General features: G+C 37.2%; 2 protein-coding genes across 6 annotated transcripts in view; one reads left to right on the forward strand and one right to left on the reverse strand.

Annotated features, from left to right (window-relative positions):
• LOC148951707 (CCAAT/enhancer-binding protein gamma-like) overlaps nucleotides 1-23,009 on the forward strand; it is a 378,366-nt gene that overhangs the window by 212,630 nt on the left and 142,727 nt on the right. Inside the window, exon 1 of one of the 5 annotated variants that reach the window (XM_089088677.1) lies at nucleotides 17,234-17,343. The exons of the other annotated variants lie outside the window; for them this stretch is intronic. The gene's annotated coding sequence lies outside the window, so the exon portion shown is untranslated. Of the gene's footprint in view, nucleotides 1-17,233; nucleotides 17,344-23,009 lie in introns of those variants that run through there. 5 annotated transcript variants of the gene reach the window in all.
• LOC148951709 (uncharacterized) lies at nucleotides 15,357-16,865 on the reverse strand. Its single transcript, XM_089088672.1, has one exon. The coding sequence runs from the start codon at nucleotides 16,586-16,588 to the stop codon at nucleotides 15,779-15,781; it is 810 nt and encodes a 269-aa protein (XP_088944798.1). The 5' UTR covers nucleotides 16,589-16,865; the 3' UTR covers nucleotides 15,357-15,778.

The raw sequence follows: 23,009 nt of genomic DNA on the forward strand, positions 1-23,009 counted from the left end.
TAGACTGGGATGTTAGATTTCAGTCCCCCTCTGCTGAAATATTCCTTTGACACCTCCACCCCAACTTTTAAGGTGTAAAAACATATTACTCCAAGGCAATACACGCCACCCTGGTACACTAAGGATGACATACGGCACCCTCTGGTACTCCCATTATTCCAAGGGCAGTTACAGATATTTGTATTATAAAAATGTGCTTTTAAATCCAAGGAATTATGTTTTAGCAATCCACCCTCAAAGTGATGCATATCGGTTATATATTACAGATCTAGTTAGAAGAACCTTTAAGAAGGGGTCTCTGAAGTTGGAGTTTTATTAATTTTTTGCTGAATGGAGTCGGAGTTGTAGTCGGCGTATTGAAAGCGCCAGGAATTAGAGTTGAAATCGGTTATAAATTACAAATGTAGTTAAAGGAACCTTTTAGAGCGAGGTTCTGAAGTTGGAATAGGTATGTTGAAAATTCCTGGAGCTAGAGTCAAATCGGTTATAAATTACAAATGAAGTTAAAAGAAACTTTAAAACAGGACTCTGAAGTTGCAATTTTAAGGAGCTTGGAATCCCGCCAAATGTGTCATGGAATAGTCAGAGGTTTGTCTTATGACGTCACTGGGATGTGTTATTTCTTTAAAGTATTTCCTTAGTACAGAATATTGGGAATGGGAGTTTAGTCGTGTTGCTTGGAACGCTTTCCCATTGGAAGAAAATTTACCTTTTGAGTCCTAGCGAGGTCAAAGAACTAAAAAAAGGAAATGCTTTGAACGTTTCGGGTGAAAAAGAAAATGCCAAAAAAGGTATTATGTGACATTGACGGGCCGTCATTACATAAAAATATGTGCTGACCTTTCATAAAGTGTGCGCCGTCATTAAGTCAAAAGAAAGAAAAACTGCTTTGAACGTTTTGCGCGAAAAATAAAAAAAATATCAAAAAAGTATTAGGTGATAGTGATGGTTGCGCAATCATTACGTGACATCACATAACGTGTATGTTCTATTTAATTAACATGCAGCGATTTCCCTTGAGTTCCTGACGCTATGTTAGATGAAATTATTTAAAGTACATAAGACCTGGATGTTTAAGAAGAGAGTAAGTCAAGTGATGTCATTGGAGTCCAGAGGGATGTGTCGTGGGAGTCTTGCCAACTGTGTTCCCTTTAATAGGACCGATGATCGCAATGCACAGGTGTAAGGGATTAGGATCTCCCCTATCTGGCCCTTTAAAATTCCATGCTAGTTAAAGCGCGAGGGTGTGTCGTGACGTCTGCGGGCTCCCGTAGGAATCCTATATTAATTTCCCTATCTGACTCACAGAAATTCCATGTTAATTTCCCTATCTCACTCACAGAAATCCTATGTTAATTTTCGTATCTGACTCACAGGGTCTGAACCCTCTCATTACTCTAGTGTGAATCAACTTGGTTAAATCAGTCTTCAAAATGAGTGTGTATTAATCGTTGATTTTGCATAAAAGTTTACTCTAAGTGACTTCTTTTTGTAACAAGATATAAACCACTACAAATATAAATCGCTACACTAGACTAGGAGAAAAACAAGAGAGAAGTTCAGAAATGAATGCGTCATCAAGTGGCCTTACTGCCTCTGGTAATGGGGAGCTTAGCAGTCTGTAAGCTCCCAGGATTTTTTCAATAATTTTAAGTCGACCGGCTATCTCAGAATTTTCAGTCAATAACAACTTGTCGCTCTTTTGGTCAAATTTGTAGCTATAAAATGGGAGAACGCCCCTTTCCTCTGGCAGACTCTTTTTGGTTACTTCAAAAAGAACCAATTTCCAAAGGATTGAACCGTCTCCAGATTTTCAAGGAATACCCTCGGGATACACTACAACAACTAAACGAATAAACACGAATTCTTTATCTTGCTTCTCGAAAAAAAATGTCACGTTTCTGATGATGGGAGCTTTAAGTCTCTACAATAGAGTTCTCTGATGTTTAAATAGCCTACATTATATGCATATGTTTAATACATGAAAACATTGTAGGCTACATAAATTCGAATAGAGAAATATTACCATTTAAAATCATTGAAAATAAAGCTCCTGGTAGCACTTGCTACCCCACCCCTTTGCAAGAAACTTCCGTGCGAGATTCGTGATCCCCCGTCTCTGTCTATCTCTGTGGCGGCAGCCATGCAACATTTTATGCTATATAGAAAGAAACTGTCGCAATGGTAGGAGCCCTATTACCCCCCCCCCCCCCAAGCACCAATGATAAATTTGTATATTAAAAATATTCCTGTGGATGAAGAGATATCAGTTTCTATCAAATTTTAAAACCAAAACGAATTTTATTACAAGTATTTTCTTCTGTATATATTACAAATTACAAGATTGAAAATAAAAATAAATTTACAGTGAAATAAGATCTTGATTTGATTAGCTTTAAGCAATTAATAACATTTAAATATTCAGTTTAATTTTATTAGTTCTTCGCAAGACTGCTTTCACTACAAACAAGAGTTTGGCTACTGCCCCTTTCCTAACTGTAATGTCTTAAGACTGCTGCGTCACTGACGCTCTACTCAAAACGAATAATTTATTTTGTGCTTATTATAACATTGAAAAATGAAAATTGCAGGGAAATAAAATATGAAACTGATGAGCTTTCAGCAACTAATATCATTGCATATCAAATATTCAGATTAATTTTATTAGTTCTTTCCAAGATTGTTCAAGACACGTATAGTTTTCAGTAAAGCCTCAATGGTGCAGTACTTAGGTTTAGTGTGGCCTTTACTTTTCTTTGGAAAACTTATTTTTCGGAAAGTTTTTTTTATTAATTTCTGTTCGTTTTTTATTGCCAGACTTTCCAAATTTTTCATCATTCCCCATTTCAAAATAAAGTTGTTTATTTCATTTTCATCAAAGAATCAATAAGCAACTTGCATAATTTACAGCCCTTGCCCCGTAAATAAGTTATTCGTAAATCAGTAAATAAAAATATCAAAATAACAAAGCATCAGAGTAAAAATAAGCAACTTGCATAGCTTACAGCCTTTGCCCGGGGCTGGGGGATGGTTTCAACCGTGGAAGCTTAGTTCTTTGGCGTTTGGACTATATTGAACAAAATGACTACCTTAAAATTTTGATCAGATGATTTTGGTGAAAAGGGGGTGGGGTGGTGTGAGGGGATAGCTGCCTTTTAATCACTTTTGATTCTTAAAAAAGTTAAAAAAGGAACTAAAAGTTTCAATTTCCAATTGAATGGGCCCCCTCCAAAGTCAATGTGACCGCCCCTTTCACAAAAAGCTTACAAGTTAACAATGGGCATCTTGCATAAATTACAATTCTTGCCCCGAAGGCTATGGGGGATTTGTCAACCACTTAGTTATAGTTGTTTTAACTTTTGGGATATTTTGAACAATATGGCTATTTAAAAATTTTAATCATATGCTTTTGGGCAAAAAAAGGACCTAAGAAGGGGGGGGGCTACCTTCCAATCCCTTTCGAATTTTCAAAACGGCACTAGAAATTTCGATTTGCAATCGAATGAGATCCCCTCTATGGTTTATACGACCAGACCACCACTTCCATAAAAGTCTTATATGTTAACGATGATTAACTAGCATGACATGATAGCCCTTGCCCCGAGGGCTGGGGGGGTATTTAACCAGGAACCATGGTTATTTGACCTTCGGGCTATTTTGAAAAAATGACTGTCTTGAAATTGTGATTGGAAGCATTTGGGAAGAAAAGGCCTTAAGGGGAGGGGGGGGCTGGTTGCCTTTCGATCACACTTGACTCTTAAAAAGTTAACTAGAACCTTCTATTTAAAATCTAATGAGACTTCTCCGGAGTTTATTTGACCCTCTTCTATAAAACCTTATATGATAACAATGGACAGCTACATAACTTACAGTCCTTGCCCTTGGGGCTATGTGGGGTTTAGCCAACCCAGGAGGCATAGTTATTTGACTTTTGGACTATTTTGAACAAAATGGCTATTTAGAATTTTTTGATCGGATATATTTGCGGGAAAAGAGGGCGTGGGAATGGGTTAGTTGCTTTCCGATCACTTTTGACTCTTAAAAAGGGCACTAGAACTTCCCATTTCCAACCGAATGAGCCCCATCCGAAGTTTATACGACCAACCCTTCTGTATGAAGTGTCTTGTGAGAAAAAAAATTAATAATTAAATAATAATCTATTTATCAACTTCCCCATCAAAATGCCCTGAAAATTTTAACTTAGCGCCTTCAGTCGTCCTCGAGATGTTGCAAATACGCCTTTTTGAAAAACTGGATGTACATTGTATCCTTTGATTTAGTTAAACATATCCCCAACATTCCCCGGAACTACGCCTTAATACACATAACCTTTTCGAACACAATCAGAATCAACTATTCCTTCGCTTCATAAGAAAAATTTCTGCAATTAAAGATTGGCAAATTGTATAATTTACAATATTTGCCCTATAGGTTTTGGGGAGCGTCGCATCCCTGTAGTCATAGTTATTAGATCTTTTGCCTATTTTGAACAAATTTATTTTTTTTCAAAATTCTGATCAGTATAGACGGAGGCGGATTCTAAAAGGTCAAAGAGGGGCTTGTGGTCACCCAATCACTTTTTAAAATTCCTGTTAACATACCCTTAGTCACAAGTTTGAACTTAATACCCTTAGGCGTCCTCGAGATATTGTAAATACACTATAAATAGCGACAAAAGACCTATAAAATAGGTCTTATAGCGGCGAAGATAAATTTCTGTTCGTATTTATTGCCAAAGTATTTCATTGGTTTTTACAATGAATATTTCGATAGTTTTCTCGTCTTATGCTTAATAATTAAAATATTCGATTCTTATTTATTAGTTCTAATTGATACATTTGATGTGTTTCAACATACCCTTAAAGTCCCTTGAAAGTTTCACCTTTCTTCCCTCCCAAAAATTTATCTTTCAGTTGTTTTGTTGTTTTTGTGGGGGGGGGGGGGGTCCAAGGTTGGTGAATTCTTACTTCATCATTCTTGAAAAATAAAGTTTTTACGTATTTTAAAGTTATAAAATGATTGCATTCAAGTGCAAGTTAAAGTACACTTTACTTGTATTCAAGTGCAAGTAAAGTATAAAGGATGTAGGCTATCAAAATAAACAGTATATAGAAAGCATAAATACTTTCGAGTGTCAGTGTGAGCCCCCCTGTGAGTCTGAAAATGTACACCACCACTCATTCCGTGAAAGGCTTATCTGCCCTGGAGCATAACTTACAATTTTTATCCCCTGCCTCTGGGGGCCTGTGTCAACTTCAAACTGTGGCGCATCCAGGATTTTTTAGGGGGGAGCAATATAGGTTGATCCGATAAACTTGCGTTAGGAGCAAGCTTAATTAACGCAAACTTGCGTTAATGAAGTAATTAACTCTACTTCAGACTATGTTAGGGGGTTCCCCCCCCCTTGCCCCTCCCCTGGATCCGCCACTGACTTCGAAGGTATTTTTGTATGATCTTCGGACTATTTTGAACAAACTGGCTTTCTCAAAATTTCGATCGGATACATTTGGAGAGAGGAAGGCAGGAGGGGGGGGGGGATAGTTGCCATCTGATCACTTTTGACTCTTAAAAAAGAAACCAGAATTTTCAGTTTCCAATCAGTTGAGCATCCTACAAAATTTACACCACTATCCATTCCATAAAAACCTTCTATGCCCCTCAAGGCATAAAATACAATTCTTGCCTCGGGCTCTGGGGGGTTGTGTCAAACGTGGAGGCAGTGCCATATGATCTTCGTGCGTACTATTTTGAACAAAATGGTTGTCTCAAAATTTGTGAGAAAAAAAGGCTGTAGTTGAGGGGTTACCTGCCCTCCGATCACTTTTGACTCTTAAGAACGGAACTAGAACTTTCAATTTCTAATCAAATGAGCCTCCTTCAAAGTTTATAAGAACAGCTCTTCTATAAAAACTTTATATGCATCAGGGGTATAACTTACAATCATTGCCCCCAGGCTCTGGTGGGTTGTATCAACCCTGGAGGCATTGATATATGATTTTTAGATTATGATCATTGATATATGATCCTGATATGCCGAATCTAATGTTATAGTGCTCATTAAGATCACTTGAACTTTTTGGGAGTGTTTCCCTCCTTTTCTGAAAATCAGGTAAATTTTCTCTGGCTGGTAGTTTTGGAGGGGTAACATTGAACCTTAGGAATTTTATATATTTGGGATCAGCATAAAAAAAAAACAATTCTTTTTATCTAATAATTGTTATCAAAACTCATTTTTTTTTTATTTTAGGCTTCTTCTAACGATCTGCTTGATAATTTTTCGATTCAGTTAAACACCGATATAATTGAAATCTTGTTAAGTAGAAAATATATATAGCCGAGGGAAAAAAAATCAATATTTACTTTTATAGTAAACAATAATCAGATTTTATTCGATTTACAAGCACCAAATGTTTTAAGTTCAGATTTATCGTTTTGTTTGTTTTTATTTTAGTCCTTTTTATCTATTTATCCATCAATTTATTGTCAAACTATCTGTCAGAAAATGACTGAGTAACAACAATTTAACTTTTTTAGCGTGACCATTATTTAAATAGTAGACATGAAAGCCCACAAGAAAGTTAGACTACGCTGTGTTCTTTTTCGGAAGATTAAAAATAAATAAAGTGATGCTTTTGGAGAACCACGATGCTTTTTTCGCAAAAAAAAATGTTTTTTCAAGCCTCCCCCTCCCTACATCCAGACAATTTGCAAACCTGTCTACCCCTTAGAAAACTGGCAGCCAAGCAAGTTAAGATGACTGAATTAACTGGTCATTGTGAAGTCCAACAGATATATTCGTCATTGAATTCTTTCTGAGGGTGTTTTTTCTGAGGGTATATGTTCGTCATTTGCTTTTCTTTACGGGTATTTTTGGGTGTTACATTTTTTGTGCAGAAAATGTGCTTTTTGTGCAGAAAATAAAAAGGTGATAAACAAAAATAATCCAAACTAATTACATATCTACATCCCCAATCACCCCTTTATGGCCAAGATTGCCAGCCCTTGCAATATTTAAGCGATATAAGAGCAAAAAGTCGACCCCAGGCAAGGCGGAGGGATATTTATTGGCCAAATTGGGGCAAATATAAAAGTAAATCGTCACTGAAAAAGGTGAAAAATGCTGTAAGAAAATATTCAAAGGAAACTGGAACTTCATTGGAGGTAGTAACCGATTTGGATGTAGGAAGAGTCTATGCAACTGTAAAAGCCTCTGGCGGCTTGGTACTATAATAAATTGTTGGTAGTAGTAGGAACATCACGGCGCACCAAAGTGGACTGGAAATTCCAGAATTTAGTTTTTCTTTCGAATTAAAAAAAAAAAAAAAAAAAAAAAAAAAAAAAAAAAAAAAAAAAACAGCGCGAAACACTTGTGCTATAGTTGAGGTGCAAGGGGAGCGACTTTCTAACTCTAATTTGTTTTGAGTTTGATTTAAATGTCAGTTTTGTTTTTAGCACATTTTAAGTTCATTATTGGTTTCATTTTTTAAAGTCTAATATCTGTTTCTTTTTACTTTTAGTTCATTGTTCATTACAGTTTCTGGTAGTTTATTATTCCTCTGCTAAAGACAGGGCTTCGTTCTTTACTTTTGTTAGAAAAACTTTTTTGTATTTAATATATTCATTTTTAATTCATTTCTGCAAAGATGAAAAATAAAAAAGAGAGAAGAACTAGAAAAAAAATATCTTGAAGATATTTGTTGATCAATTTATTATTTTAGTTGCCTTGTAAGCAGAGTAAATGAATAAAACTTTTGTATTTTTTTTTTAAGTTTATGTTTTGGGACGCTTTTACCTCAAGAAGTATTTAAACACTCCTTCTGTCACTGTATTGTCACGGTCGCTCAAATAGACCAGATCAAGTTTTAAATTAATTCCTCATCAGTCCAAGTAGCGTAATATTATCTTTGAATTGTCACTATAATCAAATTGCTCAAAACATTACAAATTTCGTACTCCATAAAAAAAAACAATTGTGAAATTACAATTTACAGTATTTTTGCATAAAACTTCTAGAATAATCATTATTAAGATCATGAAGAAGCAACAGATTATTAGATATTTGTAAGCCTTTCTAATTTCAACATAAGATAATAGATGACATGGCTAAATAGAATTAAACAAATTGAAACTGAACCTACTTTAAATTAAAACTGAAATTTAAATTTGTCAGCAATTTTCATATCGCATGGATTTTGGTGAATAATATTCAAAAATGACAAGAGGAAAGAGGTAGTCCATCATTTAATCCATAGATCTCCATATCCATGTCCAAGTCCTCCATATCTCTTTACCAAAAATGTAATGTCAACAAGAAAATATTATATGGTATAGTATATGTGTAGCCTATTGTGCAGCTGAATATGCATCACAAAGAATAGTATTTTTTCCGAGGATTGTAAACGCTCTACTTTAGTGAAAACGATCCTGATTTCGAGCTTATTATTCCTATTTATCTTAATATCAAAAAAGCAAAAATACTCCGTAACCAAGATTATAAGGGCTTACAGGTTATGAGGCAAGGGTGAGGGCAAGATTATACGGGCTTATAAGGGCTGGGGGGAGAGGGGGGGGGGTTGACATCTAAAAAATCATAGTTACTGGAGTATTTAACTATGCTGAACAATATGGCTGTACCAAAATTTCGATTGGATGTGTTTGGGGAATTAATGGATATGGAAAGGGGGCTGGTTACCATTCAATCCCTTTTGACTCTTAAAAGGGCACTAGAACTTTCAATTTTCTATCAATTTTAATTTTCGAAGATATTGCTGATACTCCCTTTTGACAATCTGCATACACATGCTATTAACTGATTAATTTCAACTTTCCCCGCAATATTTCCTCAAGTTTCCACTTCAATATCCTCAGTCTTGGTAATACTCGCTACAGAAGTGGTTGTTGTAGTGGTAATAGTAGTAGTAGGCCTCAGGGGGCTTGGTGCTGCGGTGAGTTGTTAGTAGTAGTAGTAGTAGCATTAGCATGTAAATGTTGCCTTTTGGTCAGTTGATTTTCTCCTTCAGGCATTCCTTGAAAGTTCCAACTTAGTATCCTAATCCATACCGGAGATACGCCCTTTCGATAATCTGCATGCGCATAGTGTCTTATGATTTAATTGAAATTTCTCCTCCATATTCTCTCAAATTTTCACCTTCATATCCCTAGTCTTAATAATGCTAGTATCATAATATTAGTGGTAGTAGTAGGAGCAGTAGTAGCAGTAGTAGTGTTGTATTAGTAGCAGCAATAACAGTAGTAGTAACGGTAGTAGCAGCAGTATTAATAGCAGCAGTAGTTCTAGGGAAATTTTTACGCTGGGGGTATTTGACAGAACTCCTATAATAAATTCTATTTAAGTTTCTTACGTTATCTTAGCCAACTCAATTTTGCATGTGGAGATATTTGGGGGGAATTATCCGGGGGCTATTTTCTGCGTGTTATGATTTCCATTTAGAGAATCTTCATTGGGGAGGGAATTTACGGGGGAGGGGGGTTCTAGGGAAACTTTTACACTGGGGGTATTTCACAGAAATTCCTATAAGAAATTCTATTTAATTGTCTTACGTTACCTTTGCCAACTCAATTTTGCATGTGGAGATATTTGGGGGGAATTATCCGGGGGCTATTTTCTGCGTGTTTTGATTTCCGAAAAAAAATATACGGAAGGGGGCACTTCCGGAGTGAGCGAGAAACCGCGGTTTCTCGATCACTCCGGAAATATCCCCTTCCGTATATTTTTTTTTGGTCTTTTTGTTTTCGATTAGAGATTAAAGTCTTTTCAAATGAAAGTATTCTAAGAATAATTTTTCAGGCTGATCGTCCGCAAAATATTTTACGGGGAGGAGGATTTTCAGCGAGGATGGAACTGTCTAGAGGGAACTTGACGAGGGGGGGGGGTGTACTTGGAATGAAATATTCATAGAGTTTTCCCATGGGGGGGGGGGTATATTTCATAGAGGCTGAGCCAGATTTACCTATATTATTTGAAAAACGAACAGATATTGAATAAAAAAACATGTTTTTAACTGAAAGTAAGGAGCAACATTAAAACTCAAAACGAACGGAAACTATTCCGTATGTGAAGGGTTGCCCCCTCCTCAAAACCTCGCTTACCATGATAGTCGTAAAAAAAAAAACGCGAAAAAAAACTCCTCAATATCTTGTTAGTCGTAGAGAGAATGATTAGAGTCCATTTAAAAGACTTTGCTGTCTTTTGAAATAGTAAGAAATTGCGATACAGTAGTGCCGTTTTTGGGCCATTTCGTGCTTTGTGTTTGTTATTCGATTTGTCAACGGCGAAAATTGAAGAGATTATTTCAAACACGGTCTCTAGTTCATTGTAGCCCGTTCGGGTAAGTGCTGTACGCTTGCCTATCATTTATTCAATCCCCTTCATTTTCTACAAATGCTAGATCCGCCACTGGATAGCATCGGAAAATATAGTACCTTAAAAACCTAATTTTCGTTCTATTATTTTAATGTTATTTCTGGAAAATTCAAGTAGAGTAATTCAATTAATTTTATAGGTTCACTGTAGCCCAATGTGGTGGCTCGGTATGCGATGTCCTTAATTTGTGTGATTTACAAGGATACGGGTTCAAAACTCAGTGTTTTTTTTTTTCTTCCTTTGCAACTCTAAGGTTGCTTTAATAGGGCTAATGTCTTCACGATTGAGTAAATTATATGCAGAACATTAGTTTGTATTGTGTGATAATTATGTATAAGACAGATACATACATCATTCGGTTGTAGAATGGAAAAAAAAAACTTGTTAAAAATGGTACCTTTTTCCAGTAAAGCAAAAATGACAGCGTTCAAAGTAAAGCACTGACCGTCTTAATTGGGGTCAGCCCTTCAATTTTATGGGAGAAACAGAACAACGAATCATAAGTTGAGAAATAAAAGACCAAATTAAATTTGAAGAACTTCAAATACCCTTAAAAACAAAGCTGAACCAACAATGAGCAACAATTTCCCTGAACGAGAGGAGGATCTCACCTCCTCTCCTGGAGGGGTGAGTGGAAGGAGGAGGTAGCTGAGGGATTGGGTTGATGATCAGGGGGAGGAGTGGGTGGATGGGCTGGGGAGGAGTGGGTGGATGGGCTGGGGAGGAGTGGGTGGATGGGCTGGGGAGGCGTGAGTGGAAGGGCTAGGGGAGGAGGGTGGATGGGCTGGAGGGAGGCTGGGAGCTGTATTTGATGATGGTTATTCAAGATTCAAGATTATTGCTCTGGAAGTGTGTAAGTGATGGGGATTGGCTAGTTTTTTCCTTATTATTTGTTTGTGGAATTGATTTATTAATTTAGGTTGATTTAGAAGAGTTATGTAGGCTACGCGTTAGCAATTTTTTTTTCCCTAGCGTGGTGATTTCTAATTATATTGGCTAGATTTTTTGTTTATTTGATGAAATAAAACCTAAACCAATCTGAATCCTGCAATCGTAGCTTTTAAATGGATGACTTAACTGATAACGTACTGGAGTCCAATAAATAGTCAATTGTTAAAAGCAAATCTTCCGTCAACTATAAAAAAAATCATGTTCTCAATGGGAATGTTTGAAACAGCAACATCAACCACTTGAATGTTTTAGACTGTGAACTGTAACAGTGATCTTTAGTTGTGTTTAAAATACTTTTTTTAGCTTAAAATTATTGGGACCAATTTTCTAGATTTTTCTGGGGGGGGGGGCTTATCATAGAGGAGACGTCCTGTGTAGGCCTATAGTGTAGAGAATGTGATATCGATAAAGATTGATAATACTAATATGATTGGCAAAGACAAGCTAGCAGACGATATTATTTCTTTAATGTTGATTTTTATAAAACAATGGAAATCTGACGGTACATTCCAGGCAAGGCCGTATCCAGGGGGAAGAAGGGTTAGGGGTTTGAACCCCCTCTCCCGAAAAGTTTGTCCGACTCGTAAAAGCATAACAAAAAACGAATACAAAAATACTGTTTATGCGTTTTTAGTTTTTGTAACTCCCGCCCCCCCCCCCCCGAAAAAAAATCCTGGATACGTTCTTGATTCCAGGAGTTGTAGAAAAAAAACTTACCTTGTAGCACACAGCCCTCAATAAAGAATGATTTGAACCGACTTGTGTCTAGACTATTGTCTAGACTATGTCTAGGCTAAAATGACTATTCTACTAGGAGTCATTAAATTCATGATAGAGTTAAAAATATATAAATTCTCTTTTGCTGGTAAAGGTCTAGAATAGCGACTCTGCATGAGGAGACATGCTAGGACAAAAAGAAAAACACTAAGATTGCTGATTGTATATACATTTTTATGGTTTTGTTCGCGTTTTTGAGAATTTATGGTCAGCCCCACTTAAGTCTCCTATAGCCCTAGGGTAAAAAAAAAATAAAAAAGAAAATAAATGAAATTCTTACTTTATAATATGCAGCAAGTATCAATGAATTATATTTCCTTGTGTTTTCCCATTTTTTTCTGTTTGAATCAGCTTTCATTAATTATTATATTAGTTTTTTGACAGCCTTGGATTATATGAGACCATTAGAGGGGAGCTAAGGATTAATTGTGAAAAATTTATACAAACAATAATAATGAATATAAGATTAGAGGTCTAAAAGTGTCTCTTTTTGTTCTAGCAAATCTCCTGAAGGGCTGCTATTCAAGACCTTTGAATATTTGTTTTTCGACTGTTTTAAAACATATTTCTCTAACTGTTTCCTACCCGGTACTTGTCTGTTAAACGGAACACACTCAATTACCCTTTGTAAGATCTGGCTGGAAGCGGGTTTGCCTCTCTGGGATCGGTTATAATTTACGGTACTGTCGTATTAGCTGGAACCCACGCGATATATTATATAGGGCAGATGCTTAAGAAATTAGTCAAGCGGGTTTCTTTCAATATAGAGAATTGGATTGCAAACCGTAGTTTTTCATTGCGTTTATAGTATTTAAACTTTTATTTTTTGGGATTTAGGGGGGGAAAAGGTACCTAGGTTAGGTTACGTATGTAATATATGCTATGCTTAGCCCCATACCAAAATGCCATGATTAATAGGGCATCTTGCTACAATTCACCTTTCAGTTATGACAAAAATTATGTTCCCTTGTCGCACCCTAGGAATGTATGCTAGTTTCATACCAATTCATGTTTTAAAAAGCTCGGCATAAAAACGGTGTCCGACGGATCCCCCCCCCCCCTGCGGAAAAAAATTGGCTTATTAATAGTTAATCAGGCACCGTTTTAAGTTTGAATCATTATAGTTCTTCATTTCTGCTTGTCTGAGTTTTTCTTAGAGAAACTTCTTTTCTGTAAGTTTTGCTGCCCATTCAATTCGAGAATTAGCGCCCCTGAATTACAAAGTAAAACAACTTACTTTACTAAAAATCCAATCCAAACTGATAATATTTTTAGTTGATATCTTGCTACGATCATTTCAGAAGTTCAATTGTCCTGTTCTGTCAAACTGCAAGGTTCAATTGATGTTCAAAGCTGATTAATAAAGCAATCCGAAAATTATGCAAAAACAATTCAAGATTAACTTCAATCGGAACCTTTAAGTAATTAGTGAATTAACGATGTCCAATCAATGTCAAACTTCATTTCAACTGATTTTTTTTCTTTTCCTGCTAAAAGATCTAAGAAAAACATATTAAGGGTGCTCGGATGGGAAAAACGAATTTTCCCAATGTCGTGGCATATCTCAAAGCCGTGTCCGGGGGGGGGGGAATGTTTTTCCGACTCGTAAAAACGTAACAAAAATGGACATAAAACAATTTTTGTTTGCGATTTTAGAGTTTTTTGTGTACCCCCCCCCCCCCAAAAAAAAATGAGTAAAACCCCCTCCTCCAAAAATAAATCCTGGATACGGCCTTGGCATATCTAGATCGTTTTAGGCCTAAAAATGTTAGTGTGGCAATTTTCAGAAAAAAACGGTACATATGCATTATACGGGCCCACCGCTATATACTGTATAAGAAAACCAGACGGACCGTCAAATGGGTATTTGCTATCTAAATTGATTGCAAAGCGTGGCTTCTTATCGAGTTTACAATATTTATTAGCTGTATTTTTGGCTGGGTTACGCAATTACTGGCATTTTCTCTAGTGGTAATTGATTTATTACACCTAATTCCAGCAAAATACCACGGACGGCGGTAAGGCAGGTCTAATTTAAAAACTAGGACAGTTTTGTCAAACTGGGTACGTACCCTGTTTTCTTAAACTGATCACGTACGCAGGAATTGTTTTTGAGCGGTGGAGCACAACTCCTAAAAGACAAAAAAAAGTCATGCAGGAAACCATTATGAATTATAGGTACAATCTCTAGAATTACAATGAGACTGGCCTGAGGCCATCCCAAGTACGTACTTGATTGGCTGGTAGGCTGATTTGTTCAATATTTTAGATAGTAGGCTATTTCATCATGTTTTCAAAATAATTTGTGGAATACGACTCCTCTTAACTTAACATCATTTTTGCATGCAGGAAAGTAGGAGGAGGAATTCGGGATTTTAAACTCCTCAGAAGTGCCCCCTGTAATTGGTTAGTTTCCATTTAATTTGCCTTTCTAGCTGGTGCACTTCTCCCCTAAAATAGTTCATATGCACGTCCTTTATTGACCCTTTTTGACTTGCCACATGTGATTGGTCCCCAAAATTGAAGTTTCCTTGCTACATGTAAATGTAGCTGTATTTTGAACGCCAAGAGGCGTAAAACTCATTGCTGAAGCTGGGAATTATTTTCGGTACTTATCTGTTAGCCAGTACGGGGTTGAAACAACTGAGACGCTTGAGAGATAGGTAGGGTATATATAATTTGGGCTGTATATTTTAACCTTATGGGGAAGGGGAAGTTAAGCATAGCAGGGCTGCGTGCAAAATCTAACCTAACGAAATACCAATTAAATATTTATTAAAATATAGCTACAATGTAGTTTTCCTCTAAGCTGAAGCTAATTGTCTCCGTATACAAACAGCAATAAACCGGTTAGTGTCTGATTTTATAGATCCAAATACTCGCGTGTGTACTGGCTAACAGATAAGCAAGGCCGTATCCGGGGGGGGGGGGGGGGGCAACCCGGTTTGACCCCCCCCCCCCCCCCGAAATTTTTGACCAAGTCGAAAATAAGTCGAAAATTAGTAAAATCCAGGTAAAAATCAGTAAAATTAGTCGAAAACTGAGTCAAAAATTAGTAAAACCCCCGAAAAAAAATCCTGGATCCGCCCTTGCAGATAAGTACCTTATTTTCTTCCTTTCTGTTTCGTTTTCACTTTCATATAGATTTATCTCTCAACCAAAAAAGACAGAGATAAGTATTGGTAACCAAAATGCCATTTCTCCTGGCCTTATTTGCCGAAGTATACTAAATGGTAAGACAAAATCAGAGCTAAATTCTATTTTATTCAAATACATAATCAAGAATACATTTCTGATTGAGCAGTTTCAAACGACTATGAGGTTGCAAAATAACAAAATTAAAATAATTACGATAACGAACAAAAACAGATGTCTATACACGGAATATTCCGATGACTTTCGTTAATAAATCATATAATAATCGTAATAAAATATATACTATTTATAACATCCCTGTTCAGGTACACCAAAACCACCGGACATTCCACATAACCTTAACCAGTAAAACTACCTCCCAATATAAGTTTAAAAAAAAAACTGCCAGTTAATTCCTTAACCAACTCAATATTTTATTTACAGAAACTATATCACTAGCACAATGACTAAAATTTTCCTGTTGCAGGACGAAACCTCACAGCCATATTGTATTCATAAAATTTTCACTTTTTAAACTTGTTGCCTATAGCGTTGTTGTATAGACTCTAATCGTCGTGCAACTTCTCGCTGAACAGCATCTGGCATTCCACCAACAGTTCCAAAGAGGGATCGCAGAATTGTCACTTCTTCTGTAAGCAAATCGCAGCGTTTATGGAGGCGGTCATTTTCACGAGCTAAAAGTTTCACTTTTTCTTCGGTTTCTCGTGAACGAAGTTTTGCTTTTTCACGAGATTTTCGGACTGCAATATTATTGCGCTCACGACGGCGACGATATTCATCAGTCACTTTTCCTGGACCCATGCCTCCCTGATATGAATCATGCTGGATAGAACAAACAGATTCGGATCGATTATTAGCATAAGCGATTTCATAGTTAGGGGAAGTTCTATCAGGGGAATATCCTGTACTTGGCTGAGATAAATTGCTGAATTCTTCGGGTTCAACCTTTACAGGAGAATGTTGGAGCTGATAAGCTTGATTAAAAAGGCCGCCTGAAGATAGTGGTCTATACGTTGGAGTGGTTTCGCTTGTGGTAAGCGAACCTCCAGAAGTGAGTCTAGACTGAGGTAATTGAGGAGCCGCAATAATTGGAGAATGACTTGCCTGAGCTGGACGTTGCCTTGGTTCACCAGGATATCCTTCATTGAAATCAATTAAATTATGAAGATCAAATGATATTTCAGAAGCACCGAGATCAACAAGGTCTAACTTTTCACTTGGAGAATATCGATTTCCATTAAAAGACTTGAACTGTTGATTTTTACCAAGATCATAAAGTCCTGATATATCAGTGGTACTCAAATCTAAATTAGGATACATACTTTTTGGTTCAACTTTGATTTCTACCAAAGGCTCTTCACCAATCTCTTGAGATTGTTTTCCAGCAAGCACTGCGTCGTCCCCAACTATAACACTATCGTCTAAAAAAACGGAATTAACGTCGCCAAAGACGTTAGCACTGTTAGTGTCTGTCACCCCGTAGTTCTTACGGAGCTTTGGTAAGTAATCGTGATCAGCCAACGTGTATAATTAAAAGTCCTTAAAAGAATTCAAGTTTTCTCTAATATCTGTTGTGTAATCCGTTTCGTAACGTAGCTAGTATTAAACTGACCCTATGACGAAATTTTCAAGCTAATATCTTAGGAGAGTGACGCGCCCGTGCTGGCTTCTTTGTGATTGGTTGGAATTAAGTGACGTCGCTGTCATAACAACATCGAGAAATCAAAACAATAATACGGAATTTCCCGACAGATTGATTTTTACCAGAGAAAATATTTTAGCACCTGAATACATTTTCTTGTTTACAATATGGGATCAAGGCCGTACCTAGGATTTTTTTCGGAGGGGGGTTTTACTCAAAGTTTGTCTTTCTGGGGGGGGGGGGGGTACACGAAAAAACGCATACAAAATTTGTTTATATCCATTTTTGTTACGTTTTTTCGAGTCAAAAAAACATTTCGGGAGGGGCTCAAACCCCACCAACCCCCCGCCCCCGCTGGGTACGGCCTTGTATGGGAATGATTAGAATTTTAGAAATTCCATAAAATAGCTTGGATTAGACCATTAATCTTGAGGTTGGTTATGAATTTTTTGTTTTTTCTTTTCTTTTTCAAGTTGAACATAATTTATATATTTTTTCATTTTCTGTAAATTAAAGAGAGTATTTTTCATTTCGTTTGGTCAGTACATCTGAAATCATGAAAATTTTATGTTTTTCATAGTGAATGAATGAATTTTATTAATAACCTGTCTTACAATAAACAGAAAAAGACAGAACACAAACTAGAAAAGAAAGAAAAATCAAAAACTGGCAAGAAAAGCAAATACAAACAGAAAGAACTACATTATAACACAACTATTTGAGAAGGTGGGCCCACTCGTGATCAAGGAGCTCGAGTTTTCTTACGTAAGTCTGAATTACCTCCTCCTCGGCCCTAAGAGGCTCAACGATTCCATATTTCACAGCAATATGGCGGTTTCTAACAAAAGGCGGTACTTGAAGAAGATATCGGGCATACTTGAAAAATACCGACCTTATGTCTTTCTTGTTTCGTGCACTCAGGAGCTTCCAAAAGGGAGACAGGTACAAGACATGAGGCAAAGCTACTGCATTATAAAGACGAGCCAAATATTTACGGCTTGAATTGTGACGGCTAGTGACAACACCCGCATAGGCAATGCGCACTTTTTTAGAAAGGTGTTCAATAAGCAAAGACTGGGTCTCTCGAAGATTACGACCAATCGGGAGGCCAAGGTACGTAATGTGACTAGACGGTGTTACGGTAATTCCACCAAGCCTGACTGTAGCATTATCTTCAGGGCAATTAAAGAACAAAACAGCAGACTTTTATACATTAAACTGCAAACAAATATCAGCATAACTTTTTTCAAGACGCGAGAAATTATTTTCTAATGAAGAAAGCAACCGAGACAGATTTAAAAGATCATCTGCTAAACCCAGAATTGACAAGTCAATATGCTTGCAAATATAACTCGGAGAGATAACTTATTGGGCATCATTATCGCTGTTATTATACAAAGTAGGAGACGTTATAGCCCCTTGCTTAATTCCCTTATGTACTGATATCTCCCCACTAAGATCACAATCTTGCAAACGAACACGAAGCTTGAGTTTCCTATACATATCACGTAGTGACCTTACAATAGAAGAACGCACGCATCGCTTACACAGCTCAAACAAAATCTGGGCATGAATCCCAGAGTCAAAAGCTCTCCTGACATCATTCTGACCTAAGATCAAAGTTTTTCGCGAGAGATGAGCATCAAGTAATATGTTAGGAAGAAGATAAAGTACATGGGTGCACCCGAGGCCTTTTCGAAAACCAAACTGGTGTGGAAGCATCTCACACTTATAATAGATCTCATCAAACAAAACAATCTCGAATACTTTAAAAAATACTGAAGATATCGTTACTGGCCGATACGAAGAAGGCTGTTCGGCTGGCTTCCCCTTCTTTAATATCGGTATAACCATACCCAGACTAAAGCAACTCGGGACTATCCCTTGTGTCAAAATCATCTGAAACAGGAGGGCAATATGATGGTAAAGAACATAACCTCCTAAAGAAATATGTAGAGCACAAATACTATCGCAGCCTTTTGAGTATACCTTTTTAGCTTTTTAACGGCCTGGCAAATTGTGACCGGTGACACTGAGAAATCGTCGAAGGTGTCGGTAAGCATAGAAGTCAGCTCATTCCCATAATTAGACTGAAGAACTGGATCAGGCACTTTGAACTCGGACTCAAAGTAAGCACTCCACTCATTAGCAGAAATATTAGACGTAGGCTTGGCTTCTTCAAGCTTAGACCAAAGCGACCAAATAAGGTTCGGATTCCTATTGAGCTTTTGCACAAAATTATCTTTGAGGGTTGCACGGTGGGCATCTAACGCTTTATTGAACTTTCGTTTAGTATGGATTCGAATCTCGTTCACTATTCCACTTCGTGGCTTCCCGCTATCATGCCAAACTTTCAGCCATAGCTTCGCTGACGCACAAGCCGCCTCTAGCTCCAGATTTCTAGACCACCCTTTCACCTGTGATCTATTACGGACATGCTTCAGAGGAACTGCTACACTCTCCGCCATCCTCAGAGCATGTAGTATTTCTGCAAAGTACATGATTATCTGCAGATGTATTTCACTTTCACTGCCATATTAGTTTGCATTTCTCTGCAGAATATGGAAGGGAACTTTTATTTTTCTCACGATATCCCATGAAGGAGCCGCAAAGAGGTAATTTGACACCTATTTCCAGTCACTGTACACTCACCATCGAGATCTGCACGTACCCGACAACTTTGGACAGTCCAGTGTTATTGACAATGACAAAGGCAAATTGTCAGAGTAAGAATTATCAGCTGCAACTTTTACTTCGTCACTCACCGGAAAGTTCGTTAACACATGATCAAGATTTGAGACGGTGTTGGCAACACTGATAAAAGTGTAAGCTTTGTCCTTATCAACGACACTAAACTGATCAGGAAGGGAGCCTATAACGATTTGAGTCCTTTCAGATTCGGTATTAAGTAGGTCACAGTTGAAGTCCCCTATTAATAGAACTTTTGTATTCCCAGGAATTTGAGCCTTCACGAAACAACTTAACTGAGTACATGCACCCGTGAATTTGCTGTCCGAGAGGCTAGATCTATAATTAGTAGGAAGATATACGTTAATTATCACAGCATCGCGAACTTTAAAAGCGAGGAAGTGTTTACTTGATACAAAAAGTTCAGCCTGAAGAGACTTTCTCACCAAAGTGCCTAAGCCACCAGATGGCCAACCTCCGGATTTCAAATGTTAAGCTGGTGGAATAAAAAACTGGAGTGAACTTGAGAATTTGAGCAGGTTAGTAGTGTTTTCGGGAATCATGTGCTCTTGTAAACAAACTACTTCATTTGTTAGCCTCATAGTATCAAGCAGAACTTGTTTTGTCAATTGTTTTCCCATTTGTATTCAAGACAGAATATTACACATTTTGGGAGCTTGATCCACTTTTCAAGGTTTTTCTGTTATCAGGACAGGTATATTGATAACATGTGTGCCTAGTCGAATTTCAATTCAGGCATCGAGTAAGATTTTAACAAGGGTTCTCAGGAGGGCTTGTGTGGCCAATTTCTCTACAGCGGCTACAAGTTTCAGTTTCCTTACAGTCCACCACTATGTGCCTCACATTAGGACACCGATAACACCTTCGAGGCAAAAAGCGGAATTACTCTTGACGGAATAATTCAAAAACAATTTTAATCAGGTTTGTTAAGGCAGCGGACAAATTACTTTTAGAGGGGTTTTTTTAAACGCTTGCGAATTACCACACTTGATTGCTTTTTCACAGTCTTTTGACAGATTTTTCAGAAGGTCCTCCGTCACGTTGCTGGGGAGACGTTTCACTATACCGATGAACTGGGAATTAACAAGTCGATTGTCAATTTTATGGCTAATTTTGAGGGCAGCCGAGACTTTTTCGGCGGCCTGCTTTGAAGAGACTGACAGTTGCCATTCCTTATTTCTCCGCCTGAGCACTGCATCCGCTAATGTTGTATTGCACGGTTCCAGGATTTGTATAAAGCCCGGACGCTGGCCCGAATCGTCTAACTCAGGAGGCATAATGGTCCCGACACCCGAGAATAGCTGTTTTTCCATACGTGGTGCTTTATATACTGACGAGGATGCTTTAGGCTGATTATGGGAATTAGCAGTAACTTTCAGCTCATTGTTAATAGTATCTAAATTGCAGGAAAACTGTTGCAGCTCACTGGCCATTTTTATCCTAATTTCGCTCACTTTGGTAGTAATACAGACTGCAATTTCATCACCACCAGTGGGAACAGACTCCGGTTCGAGAATAACGAAAGTCGGAAGCTCTTTACCGTCCTTGGCACAGCGCCATATGGCTTTTGCGAAATCTGTCAAGTTATCGCAGTCTTTTTTGCATTCGCGTAATCGTTCTTCACATCAGAGTTCAGCCACATATTAAGTCCATAGCAGTTTTTTGGATTCCATAAAACTGGCATGATAAAAAAACTCTATTCCTAAGTTAACGAACATATCAGTCTTAATACCCTTTGTCATGCATCTAGATACAAAGTTCAAAACTGGGTTCAATACCAGCATAGTTTTCATTTCATTAATTTGGATTAAGTCCAAAATACATTCACCAATTTCTTTGATAATTAATAATATCGAAATCTAGGCAGATATTTAAGGGTTGAACTATGTATTCAATATTTTTTTGGTGGTTGCCTTGCGGGAAAAGTACGTGAACTGTTGGAGGCTGTCTACCTGGTCCCTACAATTTAATGGCTGAAGCAGGTGGTTACCTCGGCTCTTGCTCGCCTCTCTCCACCCCCCCGCGTGGGATGGGTCGGTCGACCACGCACTGGTCGCGTACAGGCGGCGCAAGATAAGTTGCCATAGGTATTTCTTTTCACTCTGAGTAGTGTCCCACCTACCAGATTATAATTGAAAAAATTTAAAATTCATACAAATTTTACCAAATATAACTATATGTCCAGAAACACGGTTATTACATTAAGCACTGGTTTTATCATAAGTCAGGACCTATAATAATTTGACAAATATTGTAAAATCCAATAGAATCACTGGGATTATAATTCACTGAAAAAGCTTACTGTTCCGAAAATGGATTTATTGCCACAGTAATCGTTTTGGTTATATCGATTTCGTATATATACCTATAAATGGCCTATAATGTATATAGGCCTATCAATAATTGTAAATTCATTAGTAGGCTACCGTCCAACTTTTTCAGTTTTTCTACTTAAGAATGAAAATGTTGGAATGCAATTTAAATTTTGGACCAAATGTGAATGTACTTTAAAAATTTTAGATAATTAGTATTTTTGTTCAATAAGTCCTTATTAATATTTCTCCTCAAGAATTCCGGGTGAACGTTGAGGGGTATTATTGTTCATATGCATGGAAGATCATATGTTTCTTTCGATCATCTACGCGGCTGAAGCCATCACAACCTTTATATTAGGATTCTCTGATCGATAAATGTATATATACATCTGTTTTTAATACCTTGAAATATTTCAACATATAGAAATATTACCATTTAAAATTGCTGAAAACAAGGTTCCTAGTAGCATTTGCCGTCGCCCAAAGGAATTTTCCGGCAGGGCTCATGATGGCCCGCCTCACCTTTTCTACCTATGTCTCCATTGGCATGGAAGTGTAATATTTTATGCTGCAAAGAAAAATATTTTAACTAATTGCTACTTCCCCTAAATTTTTTCTACATTTATCTGAAGGCTCATGGAGAGTTAGCATTTTGGAAATTAAAATGTGCTCTTTTAGGTATATCCTCCCATCCCTACCTACACGATGACTCATCCCTTCCTTTAAGATAGCTGATAGGCAATTACACGTCACAAAACGTAATTTCGTAAAAAAATAAAGTGTATCACCTCAATTAAGTCCTGTACTGCCATCATGCGTCATTACTTTCTCCGCAACGGGGAAGCATCACATATAGTTTTTAGATAATTTTAAATTTATTAGCTTCTCAGAATCTTGAGTTGATTACAAATTGGTCCTCTCTAGGGCAAAGTCATTGTTTGGCGCCATAAAATGGCTGGAAACAACCATTTGAAAATGGCTGGAAACAACATGGCTGGATGTCCACTTAAAAGGAACTTTATTTTACGTTCAAATGAGCTCTCTCCTAATTTTCTTGGACCATCAATTTGATACA

This window comes from Artemia sp. Qi Xiang Cuo, chromosome 5, assembly GCF_049724085.1.
Source record: "Artemia sp. Qi Xiang Cuo chromosome 5, ASM4972408v1, whole genome shotgun sequence".
In the NCBI taxonomy this organism is placed as follows: Eukaryota; Metazoa; Arthropoda; class Branchiopoda; order Anostraca; family Artemiidae; genus Artemia; species Artemia sp. Qi Xiang Cuo.